At 42.7% G+C, this 22,594-nt stretch overlaps 2 protein-coding genes across 2 annotated transcripts in view; one reads left to right on the top strand and one right to left on the bottom strand.

Moving 5' to 3' along the window:
* LOC147084992 (Fc receptor-like protein 3) overlaps positions 1 to 22,594 on the bottom strand; it is a 405,119-nt gene that overhangs the window by 313,248 nt on the left and 69,277 nt on the right. The gene's annotated exons all lie outside the window — the stretch shown is intronic.
* On the top strand, positions 1,805 to 21,717 carry LOC147084993 (high affinity immunoglobulin gamma Fc receptor I-like). Its single transcript, XM_085979698.1, has 8 exons — positions 1,805 to 2,324; positions 3,322 to 3,582; positions 12,546 to 12,824; positions 14,013 to 14,291; positions 17,121 to 17,222; positions 17,750 to 18,236; positions 19,807 to 19,898; positions 20,880 to 21,717. Exons 1-6 carry the CDS (start codon positions 1,952 to 1,954, stop codon positions 17,782 to 17,784), a joined length of 1,329 nt encoding a protein of 442 aa, XP_085835824.1. The 5' UTR covers positions 1,805 to 1,951; the 3' UTR covers positions 17,785 to 18,236; positions 19,807 to 19,898; positions 20,880 to 21,717.

Below are 22,594 nucleotides of genomic sequence, written 5' to 3'. Positions count from 1 at the left end.
GAATTAACTAAAATTAAAAAAAAATTTCCTCAGGTTTATTATTTTAAAATACTTTAAAGCAAGGTAAGTTTATTTTTAAACCCGTTAGAAAATAAAATTATTCTTTTCATAAATGTAAATTATTGTTTAAAATAGTTATTTCATGTAATTTATAGTTTATTTAAAAAACTGTGACGAATTTTTAAAATCATTTGAAGATTTAGTGATGTTTTGGGTCCCGTAGTATTGATAAGTTATGACAGCTCTTCCTGTCAAACTTATGAATGGGCATTCCCTGCTCCAATTGGCTCTCCATGGCGCACGTGATCCGAGGGAATGCATTGAACTAACTGCGCCCTTGGGATACGCAAGCACTCTGCGCCGGCAGTTGGAGCATGCCCAGGATCGGAATTCCACGCGGGCCCACAGCTCAACGTCAGGCGCGCAAAGTAAGTGCAGGTCGGGGGCTTGCACCCGCGGGAAGCCCACGACCCGAATTTCTGGGCCCTTATCTTTGTTCGTGAGAGGGTCAATCGACATAATTCGATGTATTATTATTTACATTCACATCAACTGAACTGAATACCTGGCGGCACGTATAGACTGGCGGCAAATGCGGTACCGCCTATTTTATGTCCCTGCCAAAGTCGAATTTCACCCCCTCGGTGTTCCCTCTAGTCAGCTGCATTACAGCTTAGCAGCTTAGGTCAAACTTGAAGATGGTCTCAGATAATGAAACATATTTTACATTGTCTTCTCTCTTTCAGTGCAAATTACTCATCAGGCGACCACACAAGGTATGATGACAATAATGTCCATTCGGTTTGTGGAATGAACGCTTCCAATTTATAGCTAAAGGACAGTAACAATCCAACAATTGAGTAATTTTCAGTTGTTCACCCGAGCATAAAACTGACCACCTGGATACGCGAAGTTAAGAGAAACATTCGATCATCATTTTCATTGATTCAGTGGGAATGTAAAGTGGGCGGTTTCTCTCACGGTCGGCCAATCAGAACCGCAGTTTTAAGCCTCAGCACCAAATTTAATGTCGACCACAATATGTTAAAGACAAAGTGACCTATAAATTGGTCTCGGTAACTGCCAGCTCAGTCACCTGAGGATTGGCAGCGAGTAATAATAAATGAGTAATTATATGGATTGATAAAAAAACAGTTCTTTGATGAAGTAACAGCAAGTGTTGATGAAATTAGTGCGTTAATGTTGTGTATAGGCTTTCAAAAAGCGCTTAATGAAGTTCCACATAACAGATTTGTTAGCAAAATTGAAATCCATGTGAATAAGGGGAAGTGGCAGTGTGGATAAGAAATGGACTGAGACAAATAGCAGAGATTGGTTGTGAAGTGAATATTCAGTGGTGTCTCGCAGAGGTCTGTATTGGGACCTCTGTTCTGTCTGATAATTATATATCACTAGGACTTGGGTATACAGGGGTACAATTACAAACCTTGCAGAAGTCATGAAGCTCGGAAATGTAGCTAGCAATGCGAAAGATAGAAACAGACATCAGAAGGATAAAGACAGACTGGTGAAATGGGCAGACACATGGCTGATGCAAATTAATGCTGGAAATTGCAAAGGACATTTACTAAAAGTGCACCAGGGACACGGGATTTCAGTTGCATGGAGAAACGAGAGCTGTTCTCCTTTGAGCACAGAAGTTTAAGGTGTGACTTGATAGAGGTGTTCAAAATCATGAAAGGTTTTGATACAGTAAATAAGGAGACACTGTTAAGATTTAAGTTAATTGATAGATTTAAAACGCCTACCACCTGATACAGGGAGGCGATTGTGCCGCCCAAACATTGGTCCTTGTGAAAATGGTAGGGGGCAGAGTATCGGCGTTAAATGGATGATAAGTCTACCGACCCCATGTCGAGGCCGTTACCACCCGATTTCAGCAAGTTAATTTCACTTCATGAATAGAAATTTCGATCAATAGACACCCGATATGTCGCACCTGGTTGGGACACTGAGTAGAAATTACCCACTGTACTTACTACAGTGTATAGTGCAAAGACTGGAAGTTTCCAAATTTCTAATCATAAATTCCATTTATTGTCTTTCTGCAGCTCCTGGGCCGGAAGTGCTGGTTAGTTTTCCCAGCAGTGGTGTGGTAAAGGAAGGAGAGGAATTTAAGCTGCAGTGTCGATACAGTGGCAAAGCTATTTACACTAATTGGTTAAAAAATAATATACATTTACATGAACCTCAGAGTGAGTTTTATGAATCACTAGCAGACAGCAGCAGTGGAGGCTCTTACCAGTGTGATGTATGGTCAAACAAATCGGAGAGGAGTGAGGCTCTGGAAGTGGTCACAATCGGTAGGTGAACTTTGACACTTAATAGCATAGAAAATAGACAAAAGACAGAATAATAAGCATTCATATAGCGTCTATCACGACCTCCGATTGCACTGCACAGACAATTAATTACTTTTCAATATAGTCACTGATGTAACGTGAGATAAGTGACAGCTAGTTCGGGCAGAGCAAAGCTCCCACAAAGAGCATTGTAATAATGACCAGATCATTTTACACTTCTATGCTTGCTCTAATGATTGCTCTTTCAATTATTTTTGTTGGATTTTTGACGTCCATCTAAGTGGGGATATGGGGCCTCAGTATAATGTCTCATTGGAAAGGAACCGTTTCCTGCAATAACGACACCGGGAGTCTCTGGTGTGGGATTCGAACCAACGCCTTATTGTCGCAGAGGCGATTGAGCCACGCCTACTGTTGATTATTGGCTGCTGAGTCAAACCGCTGGAAGTGGCCACCATCAGTCGCTGAACTTTGACCCATAGTCAGCTCAGCTCTTGTCACGAAAATTTACTGTTTTAAAGAGGACTCTCAGTATATATTGTGAGACAGTGTATCAAACATATTACTTACTTGAGCAAAATTGCCAAGTGGACACTGGGATGAATGATACCATTCTGCCGCACCTCCCTTCAACCAGCTCTGCTCTAAATAGAACAATCCCAGCTCCTTTAGTCTCACCACACCCAATGAACAAATACCAGTCGTTCCTTGAAAGAGTGCCGAGTTTGTTGCTGATTTGTAGAATCGGGTTTCGAAGTAAAAGTTATTTGATGAACGTTTGAAGGACAACATACGGGGCATCAGCTGAACATAAGAAGGGACACGTGACTTTCTAATGCCACATTTGTCACTACAGCTTTTCGGGTTATAGGCCTGTTGTTCTTTACTGAAGTGATTACTATAGATGCACTCTAATGGAAATATACTATAGGATGTCATACCTGTAGTTTAACATATTACAATTTGTACTTACTTAATATTTCTTACATATTTTCAGCTTCTGATATGATTTTAACTCTTGAAGTAAAACCAAGAGCCACGCTGTCAGGTGAAAGAATTATCCTGAATTGTTTGGTGTCTGACCAGAAAGGGAGAGGATACTTCCTGTGGTATCAGAAAGAAGAGATAATACATGGAAGTTCTCAATCTCAGTACATCATAACTAAAGCAGAAATTGCAGATGGGGCATCTTATCGGTGTGAATGCAAAATAGGCTACAGGAAGTGGGTCTCGCAGGAAGTAAACCTCACCGTAACAGGTTGGTCGCTGGCTTTGCTGTTTTCCTCCCAAAGTTGCTGCTTGTTAATTTGCTGAAAGATGGAAAACGATGCGAAGAACATTCTTTGGCTCGACAATTTTTGTTGAAGTTGGTAAATATTTGCAATTACTGGGAAAACATTCCAAGCTGTGCATTGTAGGCAAGCTTCTGGGTCGCATGTGGCAAAATCAGCCACTGCGTTAACTGTAAGGGCCCCATGAATCCGTAGGAGTGCATGTCTCCTTCTCGGTTGCTCCTGAGAATTATCGGGAAATGTCGTTGGAGTTCATCTGCATTTCATTTCCGTGCTCTCACGCTGCTGGGCGATTGCATGGGCATCCCCGTGCTCATATCATTAGGCCTGCATATGGGCTAGTAATAAGAGGGTGGTTAGAATGTGGAACTCGCTCCCACAGGGAGTAGTTGAGGGAACTGCAATTAAGGTGAAGCTAGATAATTACATGAGCGAGAAAGGAATTGAAGGATATCTTGATGGGGTAGATGATGAAGGCTGGGAAGAGACCCGTGTGGAAGATAAGCACCTGCATGGACCTATTAGGCCGAATGGCCTGGCTCTCTGCTGTAAATATCGTGTACAATGTACTATGAGTCAGGAGGGATGTTTCTGGTCTTCCACAAAAGTTTCCTATTCATTTACAATGGCGGACCCCAAGAGAGGAGGGCTCTTGAAGGACACTGGTGGTGGAGCTTTCGTCCGCTTAATCTGCCAACCAAAGTCTTTGTGAGGATCCAAGGGCATCCTAAAGTGATAACAAGGTAGGTAGTTATTTGAATTAAATTCTCACACCCCAAACTCCTGCCTGTCGATCGTAGATATTGGAAGATTTTGAACTGCTAATTTGTGACTGCAACCAGAAAGCCCCATTTCAAAGTTAACATGAGTCTCCTGGCAGTGATCTCGGTCCTACTGATGTGTATGCAAACCAACGTAAGACCATCCCAACATAGGCGGATTTGATGCTAATGGATGGAAGATTGTAGCTGGTTCAGGCTTATAGCTGAGGCCTGGAATATTTGGGGCACTCTTTACCTTATGTTGACAACGCATCTCTGGGACCTTGTGCCCACTGGCCGATTCAGAAGGCAAAATGAGCTGGATGCACTCCTTCCAGAATCTGGTGCTGTGGATGGAATGCTCCTCAAAAAATCCGGCGTAATTTCCTTCTTTTGAAATCAAAAGTGTACATATACGGCGGGTTCAGTGAGCAATACGTGATCCTTTGTGCCGGATTTTCTATTCCCTTTTCTGCTTATGAGTTTCTTAACCGCCGTGCCCAACGTAGATTATTTTCAGTGTTCCAACCTAAGAGTAGCTGGGCCAAATGGTGGGGAAGTGCTGCAGGAGGAGAGCAATACCAATGAACCCAAATTGGAACCATCAGTATATTCAACAGCAACTGTCCACTGCTTCCTTTCTGTTCTGTATTTGCCCCAGCCTGGATTGGATTTGGGATTGGGATTATATAACGTGTCCAATGTATTCGGGCTGTTGTCGAAGCAGTTCTTCGTTTGATTTAATCATTTGTTAAACTAAACTACGAAATTTTGTTCCCAACATTAGATGGCGATGTGGCCTTCCAGGTCGACCCACCTTCGGTTTTGGAAGGAGATGTTCTGAATCTGAATTGTCGGTACAGAAAATATTATTTGTGGAAAGATGTTGGCTTTTACAAAGGAAATAGAAGGATCCACTCAATGAAGTTGTATTATTGGAACGCTCTGCATAGCATTAGGGTGAATAGTTCAAAAGACAGTGGATCATACCATTGTACTATTGACAAGAAAATTTCTCGAAGTGTTCATGTTCACGTTCACGGTACGTATGCAAAATTTCAATTGGTGATATCCCTCTTTAATATTTATAAATATTACTGGTCCGAGAATTTCTGAATCTGTACAAAATTATATATAGTTCTGTGATCTCGGAATAATTTGTTCACGTTAGGTCATATGATGTTTGTCTAACAACGTGCTACTTTAGTCGATATTTAACACGGGCGGGTCTCCTCCCATGCCAGCTCCAGCAGATTTCTTTCTCCTCCCGACCCACCTTTGAGGAGAATTTGGCGGCTTCCCCCATTACCACCATGTGACATCTAGAGGCTGACGGGCAGTTTTCTGCCACGAAACCGAAATTTGATGCTGCCTCTGTCCTTAATAAGCACGATGAGTATATTTGACATAAAGTACCAGCAGGTCCTCGTGAGACCCTGGAACGTCAGTGGTCGGTCCGCTGACGAACATTGTGGAAGGATAGAATAAGCAGTGTGCTCCTCTCCACTCTGTTTTGCTATTTTCACTTACGTGTTTGGCGCAAACTTCGCCACAGACCCCTAATAAACTATGGGAGCAGATTCCCTTGGATGCCCTTGTCATCGCAGCGGGTGTGTTATATCATCACTGATCCATCGCCCTGACCGTGAGAATCTGGAGTCTTTGTAAATTCAGATGGTGACAACTGAGCAGGGGGCTTTGTTGGGGACAGAGCGATTTTGCTGCGAACAATTGTGGAGTTCACCGTGGTCATAGTAGATGGTGAGACACGGCAGATAATGGCTAAAAGAGAAAAGAGCTATGGGAGGATCCCTGCTGAAATATAAGTCTTGTCCTGGTTGGAATTTCTGTTTCAGCGCTTTATATTAAGCAGATTAAGATCTCCGCAAACAAAGCAGCGAGAGGAATTCCACAACAATATAGTAATGCTTCCTGCTCTAGTGTTCCACAATACAGCTGCTAGTTACCGTTAATTGTAGACGCCCCTCGTGGCGATTTGCGGTATTGCCTTGCTCCTATTAAAAAGCTCTGCTGTCTGTTTAACTCAGTGATAGGAAATGTTACCTGTCAATCCAGATTCTGCTTTCACAGAACTCTTCTTCAAACCTAAACTGAGGACTGACCCTGCAGTTGAAATATTTGAAACAATAACAATATTATTGAAACAATGCCGTACAGTAATGGGCTTCAATACTCATTTTACAAAAATGGCGAAGCTCTGATATTGACTTCATACAACACATTTAAGCTCACGGAGACAGCTTCTTTGAAGGACTCGGGGACTTACCTGTGTGAAGCAAATATTTCCTACCGCGTTGTGAAAAAGAGTGATGAGGTTTCCATTGCGGTTAAAGGTAAGGACAGCCAGCTGTAATTATAGTTGAATGAAAGAATTCTTCAGGGGATTATACTTAAATAAACATACGAGAGGGATCCAGTCTGGTAAAGGATTTACCCACAAGTTTATGACGTAATAATCAATTTTGAATGCAACCTGCTAAATGACAGCGCCACCTGGTTCTTACACTATCCATACATTTGCTGAAAACCGAGGTTTTAAAAGCTGCTACGTTTAAGGACCAGCGCCCACTCCCAGTGGGTAATAGTAGCTTCCTGAAATAGTGTGGAATTGGGCGATATTGAATTTATCTCCCATTATATGTCCCGACCGTTTTTGCATCCATTGATCTTCAATGGACAGGAATATCGCGCGTAGTGTAGAATTGGTGCAAGATTCGATGCCGTGCATTTTAACCCATAACCCCAAGGTAAAGTTACCTTCCCTGTTTCTAACTGGCATATTCAGCAGCGAGCAGAACCTGGTCAGGAACAGCAGGGTGATTAATCAGCCAATGCCTTACCACTTACTAGCCCCGGAAATCTTTTATAGTTGAAAACTCGGGGGTAAAATTTAACATTGAGAGCGCTAAAACTGAACGGCAGAAAATTGAATTGAAATTGGCCTGTGTTTATAAAGGGTGAGCAATCTGCTACCACCGGTTTTTTACCCCAGACAAACTTGAATTTTCACTCCCTCCAATTTCAGTAGCGGTGGATGCAAAATGCCCGAGGTCACTAACGTCTGTGCCTCTGGTGCCCGGGGATTCCTTCCCAATCTTTTAGATCCGACCAATCATAACTCGAGCTTCGCATTTTCAATGGAGCAGGCAATCTGAAAACAAGGTGGGAGTTATCAATCCTGTGTCGGCAGTGGATTTCAGAAAAATTGTATTGATAGTAGCTGAGCGTTTAACATGAAGGTCCTAAAATTTACAGGTGCTGCCACAACGACCAAGGATATTTCAGTAATTAAGACCCGGGAGTAAAGCATCGCCTGGGCTGAGAGCAGAGTTCAAATGATGGGGTTGTGGGGTTGGGGTGTTGGGGGATAATCTCAGAGGACCCGCAGGATGTTTCTTCCATTCATTTCAATGGAAGGGTTAACTTGTTCCCAAATCTAGCCACGACAGGATGTTCAGATCTCAAGTGATAACTGTGTCAATGTCCCGAACTGTATATTCCCGTGGCAGAGCGCAATCAAGGATTATTGAAAGCCTCTTTCTCTGAGCTGCTGTCGGCTTTTCATTCTTCTGCTCATTAACGTGAGTTGTCCAAACACATAAATTGTTAAGTCTGTGATGGATGTGGAACCCGGAAAATCCATGCATTATTCTATTTTATAGAGGTCTTCTCCATACCTACACTGAGGGCTGAGTCTGGAGCTCAATTATTTGTGGACCAACAGTTAAATCTCGCCTGTTTGGTTAAAATATTTCGATCCAATACTTCCTTGAGACTCGTATTTTACAAAGATGGACAATCTCTCACTTCAGCGGCAGACAACAACTATTACATCAAGAAGACATCTCGGCCGGACGATTCGGGGAATTACTGGAGCGAAGCAACTACTTTGAACAGTGAGGTGAAGAAACTGAGTAATCAGGTTTCCGTTTCAGTCAGATGTGAGTACAATTTAAGACAATGTTATAACACTTTTAAAGAGAACATGAAAATCATAGAATACGGGTAGCGTACACCAGGGAAGTAAAAGTGTATTCACCAGGATAGACTTGAGGTATTGGGACTAACACTACCGGGTTAGCCATAGCTAAAGGTTATTTCATTAGTGGTTTTTAAATGCAAATTCCGAAATTGGGCGATTAGGGAAAGATATTTTCTCTGATTGCGAAGACAGGAAGGAGGGATCAGTAATGTATAATTATCATTAAAGCGGGAGGGTAGCGCTTAGAAGGACGTTCTTTATATAGACGAGTGCTGGAACATAGAATGATTTGCCAGGTGGAGCGGTGGAGTTAGATAGAATTTTACAGTGAACATGAGGCTAGTGGCAGTGCCCTCGGGCCTACTGATGTGCGCCTGTCACTGCCCTACAGAAACCAGCGTAAGCCCGTCCCAACATAGGCAGATCTCTTGCTAATGGATGAGAGAGTGTAGCTGAATCAGGCATGTAGCTGAGGCCAGGAAGGTTTGGCGCACTCTTTCCTTATCGTCACAACGCAACTCGGGCACTGTGTGCCCTCTGGGAGGCTCAGAAAGCAAAAGGAGCTGGATGCACACCTTCCATAATCTGGTCGGAGGGGGGGATGGAATGCACCTCACAGAATCCGGTGGAGTTTCCTTCTGTTGAGATCAATGGAGTACATTTACTGTGAGTTCGGTAAGCAATAAGTGATCATTAGTGCTAGATTTTCTAATCCCTTATGTGCTCGGGCGTTGCTTAACCGTCGTTCCCAAAATAGTTTATTTTCAGTGTATCAAACTAAGAAGAGCTGGGCCAAATGGTGGGGAGCTGCTGCACGAGGATAGATTATCAATAAACCCCATTTACAACCATCAGTAAATTCAACACCACCCGACTGCTGTTTCCTTTCTGTTCTTCTTTTTCCCAGACTTGCCTGGAGTTGGGATTGGGGTTTTCTCGTGTCCAATGTATACGGGCTGTTGTGGAGCAGTTCTCAGTTTGAGTTAAGCATTTGTTAAGCTAAAACCGCCACATTTTGTTCCCAACATTAGATCGCAAAGTGGCCTTCAATGTCGACCCACCTTCGGTTTTGGAAGGAGGTGTTCTGAATCTGAATTGTTGGTTCAGAATGCATTATTGGAGGCATAAAGATGTTGGCTTTTACAATGGCAATATAAGGATTCACTCAATGAAGTTGACCGATCGGAGAGCTCTGCATAGCATTAGAGTGAATAGTTCAAAAGACAGCAGATCATAGCATTGCACTGTTGGCAATAAGGAATCACGAAGTGTTCATGTTCACGTTCAAGGTACGTCGGCAATATTTCAATTGGCGATATCGCTCTTGGATATTTATCCATATTACAGGTCCGAGAGGTTCTGAATCTGTCCACATTTATGCATAGCTGTGTGAGCTCGGAAGAATTTGTTCGTGTTAGGTCATAGAGGCCTTGAATTTCCGTTCGGCGGTTTCCTGCCGGTAGATGCCTCCAATCGGAAACAAATCTACGAACTTACCTGCTGGTTTGGAGAGCCCGAGGCTTCCGATCCTGGGCCTCTCCTGTTGGAAATGCGCAGAGGCCCAGGTATCCCAGGGGCACATACGGTTTGCAAGCGCTCCTGGGATCACGTGAGAAAGGCGAACAAATCAAAGAAGGGAATCCCCCTTCATACATTTGACAGGTCTGTAGGGACTGAACTGTCAAAAGTATGATTGGGAACCACATTTAAAAACACACTAAAACAGTAAATAAACTATTTAAAATTACAAAATTAAAATGAATTAAAATTCCATTTAATTAAATATTTTAAACATAATTTATAGAAAAAAAATTAAACATTTTTACTGGGCTATAAATAATTTACCGTTTCAAGAGTATTTCTAACTTATAAGTGAGTGATCAAATTTGTTATTTCTAACTTTCATCACTCTTATGCCTACTTTTACCAGTCGGACGAATTCTACAGCCTTTCAGCTGCCGGAAGTTGTGCAAACTCTCCAGCCACAGAGGCTCTTTTCTTGGGCAAGTGGATCATCTGTCAAGAGAATTCTTGACAGATCGCAGGTGCCGGTTTTAAGCGCATACCTGAAATCGGTACCTGCAAGGCCCCTATGGGTGAGTACACAGCTCGTATGCACCCGTGGGGGTTGGAAAACTTGGCCCATGATGGCTGTCTAACACCGTGCTACTTTAGCCAATAATTAACCCAGGGTGGGTCTCCTCCCGTGCACGCACTGGCAGCTATCTTTCTCCTCCCGCCCCACCTCAGAGGAGAATTTGGCGGCTTCCCATTACCAGCCTGTTACATCAAGAGGCTGACGGGGAGTATTCCCCCACTAAACCGAAATATGATGGTGCCTCTCTCCCTAACAACCACGATGATGAGTTGACAAAATGCACCAGCAGGTACTCCTGAAAATTCAGTGGTGGGTCCGCTGATGGACTGTGTGGAAGGACACAATAAGCAGTGTGCTCCTCTCCCCTCTCTTTTGCCCTTTCCACTTACCTGTTTGGCATAAGCTTAATCACAGGCTCCTAATAAAATCTGTACGCTGATGCCGTTGGATGCCCTTATCATCGCAACGGGTGAGTTATATCATCACTGATCCATCACCCTGGCCGGGAGAATCGGGAGTCTTTTTAATTTCAGATGGTGACAGCTGAGCTGGGGGCTGGCTAGGGACAGAGCAATGTAGCTGTGGATATTGGTGGAGTTCACCCTGGTCATACTAGATGGTGAAGACGCAGCAGAGAATGGCTAAAAGAGAAAAGATCTAAGGGAGGATATTCCTGCTGATAATTAAGCCTTGCCCAGTATGGAATTCCGGTTTCAGCAGAATAAATTAATCAGGTTAAGTTCTCCGCAAACAAAGCAGCGAGAGGAAATCCATAAAAACATAATAATGCTTCCTGCTCCAGTGATCCACAATACAGCTGCTGGTTACCATTAAGTATAGGCGCCCATCGTGGCTATTCTCTAGATGTAATCTCTCCAAATTTGCAGACGACACAAAGCTTGCTGGGCGTGTGTGCTATGAGGAGGATGCCAAGAAACTCGAGGCTGATTTGGAGAGATTGGGTGATTGGGCAAAAGCGTGGCAGATGCAATATAACGTGGATAAATGTGAGGTTATCCAATTTGGTGGCAAAAACAGGAAGGCAGATTATTATCTGAATCGCAATAGATTGGGAGAAGGGGAAGTGCAACAAGACCTGTGTGTCCTAGTGCACCAGTCGCTGAAGGTAAGCATGCAGGTGCAGCAGGCGGTTAAGAAGGGAATTGGCATGTTGGCCTTCGTAGCGAGATGGTTTGAGTACAGGAACAAGGATGTCTTGCTGCAGTTATACAGGGCCGTGGTGAGACCACACCTTGAGTATTGTGTGCAGTTTTGGTCAGCTTATCTGAGGAAGGATCACAGATCACAGAAACCCCACAGTGCAGATAGAGGCCATTTCGGCCCATCGAGCCTGCACCGACACATATCCCACCCAATCCCCGTAACCCCTACACCAAAACTTATCCCCATTTAATCCCCCTAACACTAAGGGTCAATTTATCATAGCCAATCAACCTAACCCGCCATGGAAGGAGTTCAGCGAAGATTCACCAGGCTGATACCTGGGATGGCAGGAATGACGTATGAGGAGAGATTGGGTCGATTGGGCTTGTCCTTGCTGGAGTTTAGAAGAATGAGAGGGGATCTCATTGAAACTTATAAAATTCTGACGGGACTGGACAGACTAGATGCAGGAAGAATGTTCCCGATGGTCGGGCAGTCCAGAACCAGGGGTCACATTCTAAGGATAAGGGGTAAGCCATTTAGGACAGCAATGAGGAGGAATTTCATCACCCAGAGAGTGGTGAACCTGTGGAATTCTCTGCCACAGAAGGCAGTAGAGGCCAATTCATTAAATATATTCAAGAAGGAGTTGTATATATTTCTTAATGCTAAAGGGATCAAGGGGTATGGGGATAAAGCAGTGACCAGGTACTGAATTTGGTTGATCGGCCATGATCGCATTGAATGGCGGAGAAGGCTCGTGGGGCCGAATGCCAACTCCTGCTCCTATCTTCTATGTTTCTATGTTTCTCGGTATTGGCTTGCTCTTATTATCAATCTCTGCTATTTGTTTAACACAGTGATAGGAACTGTTACCTATCAATCCATATTCTGTTTTCACAGAACTCTTCACCAAACCTAAACTGAGGTCTGAGCCTGCAGTTGAAATACTTGAGGGAGACCAGTTAAAATTCATCTGTTTTATTGAAAATATACCGTCAAATATTTGCTTAAAATATTCATTTTACAAAAATGGCACAGCTCTGATCTTGACCCCATACTACAAATATATTCTCACTGAGGCAGCTTCATTGAAGGACTCAGGGATTTACCAGTGCGTAGCAAATGCTTTCGACTTTGGTGTGAAAAAGAAGAGTGATGAGGTTTACATTTCGGTAACAGGTATGGACATCCAGCTTTAATTATTGTTCATCTTTCATTTAAAGAATTCTTCAGGGCATTATAGTTAAGTAACCATACGGGAGGGATCCGGTCTGGTAAAGGGTTAACCCTCAAATTTATCGGGTATAAATCAATTTGAATGCAATCTTTTCAAATCTTATCACCACGTGGCTCTTATACAATCCTTACATTTGCTGAAAACCGCATTTGTAGGAGCTGCAAAATTTGAAGTCCAGTGCCCACTCTCAGTGGGTAACATTAGCTTCCTTCAGTAGTGTGGAAATGGGCGATTATGAAATTGCCTCCCATTATTTGTCCCGCCCGTTTTTGCTTCCCATCATCTTCAGCAGACAGGAAGATCGTGCGTGGTGTACAATTGGCGCAAGCTTCGATATTGGAAATTTTACCCCATGGCTCCAAGGTAAAGATACTTGCTCTGTTTCTGTCTGGCTGAATGAGAAACCAGCAGAACCTGGTCAGGAATAGCAGGGTGTTTAATCAGACAAAGCCTTAGCACTTACTAGTCCCGGAAATCTTTGATAGTTGAATACTCGGGGGTAAAATTTAACTTTGAGAGCGCAGTAGCGGATCAGCAGACAATGGAATTGAAATTTGCCTGTGTTTATAACGGGAGGCCAATCTGCGACCACCGGTTTTGCACCCCATCGAAATTTGAAATTTCACCCCGTCCAATTTCAGTAGAGGTGGAAGAGGATGAGGAAAAACGCCCGAGGTCACTAAAGTGTGAGCCTTTGATGCCCAGGAATTCCGTTTCCACTCCGTTAGATCCGGTCAATCATAACGCTATCTTTGCATTTTCTATGGAGCAGGCAATCTGATGACAAGGTGGGAGTTATCGATCCTGTGTTGGGAGTGGATTTCCAAAGAATGGCATTGTCAGTTGCTGAGCTTCTAGCATGAATGTCGCAAAGTTTGCAGGCGCTGCAACAATGACGAAGGAGACTTCAGTATTTAAGGCCTGGGCGCAAAGCATCATCTAGGCAGAGAGCTGAGTTAAAATTCTGGATCAGGGGCGCGTTCTGGTGTTGTGGGCTAATCTCACAGGACCCGCAGGATGTGTCTTCCACTCAATGTTCCAAAGATTAACATTTGCTGCACAAATCCGAAATTGTAATGTCTGTGATAGTTGTGGAATCTGTCAAATCCATAATTCGTTCTATTTTATAGAGCTCTTCTCCGAACCTACTTTGCGGGCTGATTCTGGAGCTCAATTATTTGAGGGCCAACAGATAAAACTCGCCTGTTTGGTAGAAATATTTCGATCCAATTCTTCCTTGAGACTCGTATTTTACAAAGATGGACAACCTCTCAATTCAGCGGCAGACCACAGCTATTACATCAGGGAAGCATCTCGGCCGGAAGATTCGGGGATTTACCGGTGTGAAGCAACTACTTTGAACCGTGAGGTGAAGAAACTGAGTAATCAGGTTTCAGTTTCAGTCAGACGTGAGTACAATTTAAGATAATTGTTTATCACTTTTAAAGAGAACAGGAAAATCATAGAGAACGAGTAACGCTGATTCAACAGATGATGCCAGGGAATGGAAATTTTATTCAACAGGATAGACTTGAGCCACTGGGACTAACACGGGGTTGCCATGCCTAAGAGTTATTTCATCAGTGCTTAGTACATGCCAATTGCGAGATAGGGCGATTAGGGAAAGCTATTCCCTCTGTTTGCGAAGACAGGAAGGAGGATCAGTAAAGTATAATTATCACTAAAAGCGAGAGGGTAGCGCTTACGTGAACATTTTATGTGTAGCTGACTGCTGGAAAGTAGAATTATTTGTCAGGTGGAACGGTGAAGTTAGATACCACTGCATTTAGGTAGAGTAATGTTTATGGTATTGGAATAGTGCAGAGTTCCTGCTTTTCACTAGCAGAGTCAGGAGGAATAAGGACCAGGCCAACATAGTAGGGTGGCCATAAGTGGATTGCAGTAGGAATCATTGTCGTTCCAGGATCAGGCTTTCCTCTATTAATTCCACCTACTGCTAAAGTAGGAGAGGGAGACGGGCGCCCAATATTGGTGTGGTAACCTATATGTCGAGCCTTCTTTATTATGATGAGAACCCTATTTCACTTTGAAAGTAATGCTACAAATTCTGCAAAAGCAATGTAATTAACAATTTGCAGGAACCCCAGTGTCAAAACCGGAACTGGCAATCAGCCCTGGTAAAGAGTTAATAGAAGGAGACACAGCGTCGTTAACCTGCTCAGTGTTCAACGGTTCTACCCCGATTACTTACATTTTCTACAAAGACCCGGATAAAGAACTCTTCCGTGAGGAGTCCAACCTAACCGAAATTAATTACCAAATCAGTGAAATCAACCAAAGCACCCAAGGGGATTATAGTTGCGGTGTTTCAAACAAAGCGACAGGACGTCCTCTGCAAAGCGATGTTGTTACAGTTTCAGTGATAGGTGAGTTATTATAAGTACCCCTGAGGCAGAACGAAACAAGTGGCTCAAAGTCAGATGAGCCCGGTAATCACTGCTTGTGCCATCAGCTTGGATGGTGTAACATTTTCTTTGACATTCCTCTATGTGAAGTGAGGCACTGCACCATTTACATTAAACAGGTGAATTACTAAAAAGAACTAGAATGTCATCTGATCGCATCAAGTATTGGTCTATAAACTGCAACAGTTATTTGTAGGTTTAAAAAGGCCGATCAGTATGTTTAATTGACAAATTGAGGGAAGTAATACGGATAATTTAAGGACTCAAAACTTAATGCCATAGGTAGTAGTTTCTGGGCTATATGTTTTAGACCACCATTTCTCGACAGTTGTTGCTAATATATTTGTATTCGTTTATGTGATGTGGGTATCTCTGGCAATGCCAGAATTTATTGCCTATCCCTAATTGCCCTTGAGAAGGTAGTGCTGAGCGGCCTTCTTGAACCGTTGCTGTCCGTGTGTTGACGGTACTCCCGTAGTGCTGTGAGGGAGGGAGTTCCAGGAATTTGACGCAGTGACGATGAAGGATCGGCGATAAACTTTTAAATCAGGATGGTAGATGATTTGTAAAGGATCTTACAGGTGCGGTGTCCCCATGCCTCTTCTGCTCTTGTCCTTCTAAATGGAAGAAGTATCGGGTTTGGGAGGTGCTGCCGAAGAAGTCTTGGCATGTTGCTGCAGTGCATCTTGTAGATGGTGCACACTGCAGCCATGATACGCTGGTGGTGGAGGGAGTGAATTTGTTACTTGTTGGATGATGTGCCAATCAAGGAGGCTGCTTTGTACTGGCTGGTGTCGAGCTTCTTGAGTGTTGTTGGAGCTGCACTTATCCAGGCAAGTGGAGAGTATTCCGTCACACGACTTACTTGTGCCTTGTAGATGGTTGAAAGGCTTTGGGGAGTCAGGAGGTGAGACACACGCCGCGGATTACCCAGCCTCTGCCCTATATCGATATCATGGTACCAGGTAGAAGTTTCATAAAGCTTGATCTGATTTCATGAAATACTTTTCTTTCGACAACGCAAACAGTATATTGATTTCGTATGATTTATACGTCATAAAGGACACATCACACCTCAGGTGAACATTTATAAGTCTAGTTTCTGATTAAGAAATTGATCATAACTAGATGGAAATAGACCTGAAATAAACTAGCAGAATTTCCCACAAGCGCTTTAGAATTTGAAATTGATAAGGTCAAAAGCAGAGCCATGGTTATAAAGCGAGAGAGAGGGAGAGATTGGAAGGGGTGAGCAAAAAACTGGCTGCAAATATGGGTCTGGTAGGAAGTTTGAAGCAGGCTGTAGTAGAGATGTAAATGCGATTAATGAGATGGTTTAAGAGAGCAGAATCAAATTACTTTCACTAATGGTGTGACAAAGGAAGCGTATATGCCCAATCAGCCACAAATCAATTGACTGAACTGTGTAAAGACAAAGATAAAATTGGAGGAGATTTGTCAGATATAGTGAACAGGAGGACCAGGAGTTTAAGTTTATTACATTGGAGGACAGGGAGCTAGATGAAAACAATGGCGAGTAAGAATTAACGTGGGACAGGGACGTTTGGATTAGTTGGAATTAGTGGACAGCGGGGTCAGGAGCCCAGAAAGGAAGTCATTGTAATAATCGAGGCTAGAGCTTACAAATCCACGGATCAGTGTTTCAGCGTGCAGGGGTTGAGGTGGGTAGAAAGGGAATCAATTTAGTGCAGATTAAAAAATAAAAATTCATTCTGCGTATGGTGCGAGGTTGAATTTGTTATGATTGGAACGGTTTTATATGATTCATGGAATAATTTTGTTTGATTCCAGCACAAAGTCACACAACCGCGATCACAGCAGCCGTTGTTCCACTTTTTCTGATCGCTACCCTGATTGCACTGGTTTTCTTCAAACTTCGGAAAAAGAAACAAGGTGAGCAGTGTCTTACGGGCAGGTGAGTGGCTTGACAGTTACGTGAGGGGATTCAATCCCCTCCATATTCAGATGCAGCATTCGAAATGTAACAGAATGATTTGAGAGGGAGACCAATAGTGTGGGCTGGAGAACGAAGACTTAATTACCAGGATAAGTTCGGATCATGAAGTCAGCTTACTGGTTTGAGGGTATTTTTCCACCTTCTTCCATTTTGAAAAGGTCTGCATCTTGGCGAGGGACAGACAAATAACTGGCAGGTGGTTAGTAAGAGAATGTGAAATCTGATAGCGGATGTCTAATGCCTGGTAACATCTTAAAGTTTCCCAGACGCTCTTTGTGCATTCGTCCTCTGTTTTATTTAGTGATTCACTTAAATGCACTTTTGCAACAGTTTCTGATTAATAATCAACGAAAAAGTTTACTGTTTGGAGATTACTTAAGGTAACTCAAGCCAGCTCTAGCCAGGAAGAGCGCAATATTTACTGCACAACTTGCTGAAATATGTCTCTTCCTATTTTATCTAGACAATTCCTCAAGTGTTTCACAGCCGCAGGGGTAAGTCTGCAAAATATTTGTATTTGTCAGTCATAACTATATCCATGATTATACTGAAAGGGTGAAAATCGTCTTTGGCATGGTTGCAAATCAGGCGGCATTGCATCTACCACCATTTATACGCCCCTGAATTGAACTGAATATTGGATGGACATTGATGGGCGGTAGGGGCTCTTCAGTCAGTTATTCCTCCACGCCCAATTCGAATTTCTCCCCGTAGTATCTGATATAGCTCCGCTGGAGACAGTTACAATTTTTAAGAGCTAAATATTACCTTATTTTTGTTTTTGCTTTTTAGTTTATCAACAGGCCAGTCAGCCTAACATAGTTATTTGGAACCATTATTAGGGAAAAAATAAACTTTTATTTGGAAATCATGGTTTAATCAAGGAGATCCAACATGGATTTGTTGAAGGCAAATCGTGTCTGACAAACTCGATTGAATTCTTTGATGAGGTAACAGAAACTTTTGATCAAGGTAGTGTAGCAAATGTATATATAGACTTTCGGAAGGCAGTCGACCGAGGCTTGTTAAAAAATATGTAAACTCATGGGATTAAGGGAACGTGGTGGTATGGATAGGGAATTGGCTCGGTGACAGGATGCAGAGTGTGGTGGTGGATGGATGTTTCTCAGACTGGGAGGTGGTTTTGCAGTTGTGTTCCCCAAGGGCCAGTTTGGGGTCCATAACTCTTTGCAATTGCAATGAGCGACCGAGATTAAGGTGTAGGGGGCAACATTGTAAACTTGCAGATGACACATAACTTGGCCAGGTAGTAGATAGTGATGAGGATACTTGTAGTCTTCAGGGTAACATAGACAGGAATGGTTAAATGGGCAGAAGCATGGCAGTTGGAGTTCAACCCTGAGAACTGTGAAGTGATGTACTTCTGGAGAACTAATCTGGAAAGACAATATACAATAAAGGACTCGATTTTGAAAATGGTGGATGAGCAGAGATGACTTGGTGTGCTTGTAAACAAATTCTTAAATATGGCAGGACAAGTTGCTAAGTTGGTTAAAGCAGCATAGGGAACACTTGTATTTTTTAAATAGCGGCTTAGAATATAAAAGCAAAGAGAACATGCTAGAACTTTTGAAATCAGTGGTTAGGCCTCAGCTGGACAATTCTAGGCAGCAACTTGCCAAGGCTGCTTCGACAGCACCTCCGAAACCCGCTATCTCTTCCACCTAGAAGGACAAGGCGCATCAGAACACCACCTCCGAGTTCCCCTCCAAGTCAAACACCATCCTGCCTTAGAAGTATATCGCCGCTCCTTAATCGTCGCTTGGGCCAATGTCCTGGAAATCCCTCCCTAACAGCGCTGTGGGAGCACCTTCACCGCACGGACTGCAGCGGTTCAAGAAGGCGGCTAACCACCACCTTCTCAAGGGCAATTAGCGATGGGAAGTATATGCTGGCGTTGTCAGCGACGCCCACATCCCAAATACGAATAAAATCACACTTCAGGAAACGTGTAAGAGGCAAAGAAAGCATACAGAGGATGTTTACAGGATATTACCAGGGATGAGGGACTTTATTTACCAGGAGTGGTTGGAAAATTAGGAGGTGGAAGAGAGAAGGTTAAGGGGTGAGTCAATAGTGATTTTCAAGAGGACGAGAGGTTTTGTTAGAGTAGATAGAGAAACAATATTCCCTCTTGATCAATAACTAGAGTTCATAGATTTAACATCATTGTAAAAAGATCTTGAGGGGAGATGTGGAGAACTATTTTTCATTCAGAGAGTTGTCGGTATCTAGAACACTCCAACTGAAAATTTGGTGGAAGCGATTTCCATCAATAACTTTAGCAGTTAATTGGACGGATCTTTGAGGATGAGGACCTTACAGGGCTGCAGACAAAAGCCAGGGATATGGAACTAAGGAGGATTGCTCCTTCAAGGAGTTCGATGTTCTCTGTAGCTACTGCTGAATGTTTCTATGATGCTGTAACATTTCGTTGAAAGTGAACTTTGAGTTGTTGATGCATGAATCCTTAATATCTAAGAATATTTTCGTGCAAAGGGTGACAACTGAAAATAGATCTGTACCTCCGAGTGAAGAAACATCTGCGAGCAATTTCGAGTATGCAGTTGGGGGATCAGCCCCAAATACTGGTAAGCATGAACTGACACTTGAAAAATATGGTAGATTGTTCACGGTAACATTTGTTCTGCTGGTAACCCACTGTCACATCAGTGGAAGTTCAGTGAAAACTTTAGGGAGACGGCCGTTTCACATGACTTGCACCAATATTCCGCCGACATTGCGACGGGACATGGTGGAAATCGACCATGGACATTGGAGATCTTCATCTGCAAGCATTCAGCGTACTCTAGTTAGATTTATAACTTACTGCCTGGACAGGTAGCATCGCATGGGTTGAGCATACGAAGGGAAATAGTTTGGGGTCGTTGGCACGGTCCATTTGAACCATGTTGATAGAAAGAAATGCAGGTGGTTCAGTAAAGGATGTGCCTGTTGCCCCAGCAGACTGAGCTGTCTGCGCTCTTTGCAGATGATGCTAACTGCTCCGACGCCAAGACAAAAAGCTACCCCTTATTCCCTTTTCCTTTTGAATTAATTATTTCCTCTACTTCTCATTCTTCTTTTTCTGAAGTTAGTGGGTCCCAATCGGGCGGGATTGATAGGAAGGCATCTGGGTGCTAGTCCATATGTGTTAATCTCAGAAACTGATAATCAGACATAATGAGCAATATCTTGAGTACTCAATTGACATTGGGACCTGTCTCCTCACAACCACTACAAATCAAATTTCCAAGCAAAGAATGATGGAACTGGACCTCTCACCGCTATCTGGGTGAAAGGAATGGAGAGAATGAGAGAATGTGCTGCTCACCGCCACCCTGTTTATAAGCAAGTGACTCAGCCCAGCCCCATGGCTTGGGACCAAGACACTTCATGACTTTGCTCACGGGACTTTGGATCAGCTTGTATTGATCAGCGTAAATAGTTGCTAGCTTTTAAAACCAGTGAACACAGCTGTAAATTTCCAATCATGAATTGTAGGATGGGTCTGGTATCTAAGTGCTTCCTTGATTATCATTGATCGCAGTTTCCTCTTTCTCTCTCTACAGCTTCTAGTTCTGATCAGGTAACCTACAGTTTAGTACAAGGCACGAAGCCCATGGAAGGTAAGGAATCGCTGCATTACTTTGCTAGAGGGCTTGTTAACTACTGTAAGTGTAGCGTCTGTCTTCAGTTTGTGAGACGTCATCTGGGAAGAGCCTGAATCGATTGATGCATTATAGGACTGACACCACAATACCAGTATTTGTAAAAGAAAAAATCACTATAGGCTCTTTGTAAGTTCCATCTCTCGGGATTAGTATCCTTAGAACCTGCACACAAACTCCCCTGTTCTGGTTTTTTGATAACATCATAACTGGCCGGACTATTAGTGTTGCCATAAACTGCAATGACGATAACAAATGCTTAATATAAGTCGATCGATACATTTGAAGGCAAATAATGTGTACTTTTGGTGGCAAACATCATCCATTCTTGGACATTTAAATCAATGCTATTCAATTAATGATTATATATCATCCTTATTAAACTGATGGAAATGACATGATCTATTCCCATGCACTATATTCATATGGATACTAATACGGTTGTCTCAATTCATTATCGCTATCAATTAATTTATATCAAGTAATCAATCAGTCTACCTTTGTAAATGGCTGTCCATTTATCCATCAATATGTTTCTATCTATTTATCTATCTATCTTTATATCTATTTTCCAAATATCTATATCTTTCTATCTATCTCCCCGTGTCTTCCTCCCTATTTCTCTATATATATCTATCGTCTCTCTATCATCTATATATTAATCCCTCGTTTTTGTCTTGTTTTCTCTTTTTGTTTCTGTTTAGATATTACCGGAAATGCTGCCAATTTAGTGTATTCGGAGGTCACTATCAGAAAGTCACGAGAATGCGGTAAATTCTGTGAATTGTTCGCTGCTGTTGCTAAGGGAGATGATAATTACAGTTCTAGATAATGTTGGGATATTCCTGTGCTTGGTACAGTGGGAATGAGGCACATGGACTGTAAACTAAATAGTGGGGGTTGGGAATCAGGTGAAGGGGAACTTCGAAAGTCAAAGAGAAGGTTGAAGGTAATAGTGCAAGGTAGCGATAGGGTTAATGATAACTAGAGAGTGACAGAAGGAGATAGAGCATACAAACATAAACCTGCAACTACACATAGATTCAGAGTCGGTAAAAATGGTATAAAATAAATAAAGGTTATTTATCTGAATGCACACAGCATTCGTAACAAGATAGATGAGTTGGTGGCATGAAGAGAAATAAATGTGTGTGATCTGAAAGCCATTACAGAGACGGGGTTGCAAGGTGACCAAGGCTGGGAACTGAATATTCAGGGGTATTTGACATTTCGGAAGAATAGGCAGAAAGCAAAAGGAGTTGGGTAGCTCTTTTAATAAAGGATGATATCAGTGCAGTGACGAGAAATGAAATTGCCTCAGGAAATCAAGATGTAGATATAGTTTAAACGGAGATAAGAAATAATAAGTGAAATAAGTCACTAGAGGGAGCAATCTATAGGCCTCGTAAAAGTACCTACACTGTAGGACAGAGTATAAATCTTGAAATAAGATTGGCTTGTAAGAAATGTACTGTGATAATCATGGGCAATTTTAATCTTTATATAGATGGAACAAATCGAATTGACAAGGTTAGCCTTGAGGACGAGTTCATAGAATGGATTCAGGATGGTTTGCTAGAACAATACGTTGTGGAATCAACCAGGGAGAAGGCTAT

The sequence above is a fragment of the Somniosus microcephalus genome, unplaced genomic scaffold, assembly GCF_052327205.1.
Source record: "Somniosus microcephalus isolate GS21.2 unplaced genomic scaffold, FLI_Smic_1.0 unresolved_chr9, whole genome shotgun sequence".
In the NCBI taxonomy this organism is placed as follows: domain Eukaryota; kingdom Metazoa; phylum Chordata; class Chondrichthyes; order Squaliformes; family Somniosidae; genus Somniosus; species Somniosus microcephalus.
Note: the sequence above shows the minus strand (reverse complement) of the source record. Positions and strands in the feature narration are given on the sequence as shown.

Bases quoted from the DNA above. Each gene is read 5' to 3' on its own strand.
- LOC147084993 (XM_085979698.1), top strand. From the start codon at position 1,952: ATGTCGCACCTGGTTGGGACACTGAGTAGAAATTACCCACTGTACTTA. The intron at 3,583-12,545 runs GTTGGTCGCTGG...CTGTTTTCACAG, and splicing joins AGTAAACCTCACCGTAACAG to AACTCTTCACCAAACCTAAA. The intron at 14,292-17,120 runs GTGAGTACAATT...GTTTGATTCCAG, and splicing joins GGTTTCAGTTTCAGTCAGAC to CACAAAGTCACACAACCGCG.